The sequence below is a fragment of the Hevea brasiliensis genome, chromosome 1, assembly GCF_030052815.1.
Source record: "Hevea brasiliensis isolate MT/VB/25A 57/8 chromosome 1, ASM3005281v1, whole genome shotgun sequence".
Taxonomy (NCBI): Eukaryota; Viridiplantae; Streptophyta; class Magnoliopsida; order Malpighiales; family Euphorbiaceae; genus Hevea; species Hevea brasiliensis.
Window position 1 is genome coordinate 127006316 of NC_079493.1, and position 1816 is coordinate 127008131.

The following is a 1816-nucleotide window of genomic DNA, read 5'->3' on the forward strand; positions in this document are numbered from 1 at the left end:
AAGTACAGATACTTGCTGTGTATGTCCCGCTCTGACTCCTAGATATATTTTCTTACTGATTGACTTCTCCATAAAACCTTAACCATAGGGATCTACTTTGAGCGCAGCTGCCTCATGTGGTAGTCCACTATGGCCACTGGCTGCTCCTTGAAGGTTAAGTCTTCATTCAACTCCACTATATCAGGTTGTAGCACATGAGAAGGATCATGTATGTACTTCCTAAGCATAGAGATGTGGAACACTGGATGGACATGAGAAAGGCTTGGTGGTAACTCTAACCAATAGGCCACTGCTCCAACTCTATCAGTAATCTCAAAAGGCCCTATGTATTGGGGTGTTAGGTTGCCCTTTTTCCCGAATCTCATAACTCCCTTTATCGGAGAGACCTTCAGGAATACATAATTGCTCACTGCGAGAACCTCTAATAAATCTAAAAACCAAACAGAGGAGAAAAAGGAAGAAGCTAAAGAGGATTAAGAAGAGGAAGTAAGGAAGAAAAAGAAGCTACCAGAACCATATCAGCCTCCTCTACCTTTTCCTCAGAGATTCTAAAAAGCTAAATTGGACAAGCAGTTTGAAAAGTTTCTAGAAGTTTTACAAAAACTCTATGTAAACATTCCTTTTATAGAAGTACTCTCTCAAATGCCATCTTATGCCAAGTTCCTTAAAGACATTTTATCAAAGAAAAGAAAGTTGAAGGGTTATGAGACTGTTGCTCTTATAGAGGAATGCAGTGCCATATTGCAAAACAAGCTGCCATCAAAACTCAAGGATCTAGGAAGCTTCTCCATAACTTGTCTTATCGGTAGCATGAATATAGACAAAGCCCTCTGTGATCTAGGTGCAAGTGTAAGTCTGATGCCTCTGTCAATATGTAAGAAGCTAGATGTAGGGGAGTTTAAACCTGCAATAATTTCATTGCAATTGGCTGATCGATCTGTAAAATACCCTGTGGGCACCCTAGAAAATATCCCTATCAAGGTGGGAAAATTTTTTATCCCATTTGATTTTGTTGTACTAGAAATAGAGGAGGACATTCAAATTCCTATCATCCTGAGAAGACCTTTCATGGCAAATGCTGGAGCTATAATAGACGTTAAGAACGGGCAGTTAACTCTCAAGGTAGGAGATGAAGAAGTGGAGTTCAACCTGTTCAGCGCAATAAAGCACAAACTTGAACGTGACAAATGCTTTAAGGTTAATATAATTGACAAGCAAATTAAAGAGGAATTCCATAAAGTACACCCTGAAGATCCTCTTGAAGCATGCATCGTGCACAGCCACACAGCAGAGAATGAGAACACAAAAATTGCAGCTTGTGCACAATCCTTAATAGCTAATCCACCCCTACCCTTAGCTCAAGTTTTCACGGTAGAAGATTTAAAGGAAGAACAACCCAAAGGCAAGCCTCAAGAAAACACCAAATAGGTAGAACTGAAACCTTTCCCCTCTATGCTAAGGTACACATTTTTTTGACTCAAATTCTGAATATCCTGTTATTATCAATGCCAGCCTATCTGAAATAGAAGAGGAAAATTTGTTAAGGGTACTTAGGATCCATAGCAAGGCTATAGGGTATAAACTAGAAGACCTGAAAGGGATTAATCCCTCGATTTGCATGCATAGGATACATATGGAAGAAAATAGTAAACCCACTATTGAACACCAAAGAAGGCTCAACCCAAACATGTAAGAAGTAGTTAAGAAAGAAATTCTGAAACTATTAGATACCGATATTATATACCCAATTTTTGATAGTAAATGGGTTAGTCCAGTATGTGTAGTGTTTAAGAAAGGCGAGACAACTGTCGTTCAA

The 1816-nt window shown here is 39.0% G+C and overlaps 1 protein-coding gene across 1 annotated transcript; it reads left to right on the top strand.

Moving 5' to 3' along the window:
* The first annotated feature begins 642 nt into the window (after positions 1-642).
* On the top strand, positions 643-1428 carry LOC131169411 (uncharacterized). The gene has a single exon (XM_058128638.1). It carries the CDS (start codon positions 643-645, stop codon positions 1426-1428), a length of 786 nt encoding a protein of 261 aa, XP_057984621.1.
* The last annotated feature ends 388 nt before the right edge of the window (positions 1429-1816 follow it).

Coding starts and splice junctions, on each gene's coding strand:
- LOC131169411 (XM_058128638.1), top strand. CDS start 643: ATGCCATCTTATGCCAAGTTCCTTAAAGACATTTTATCAAAGAAAAGA.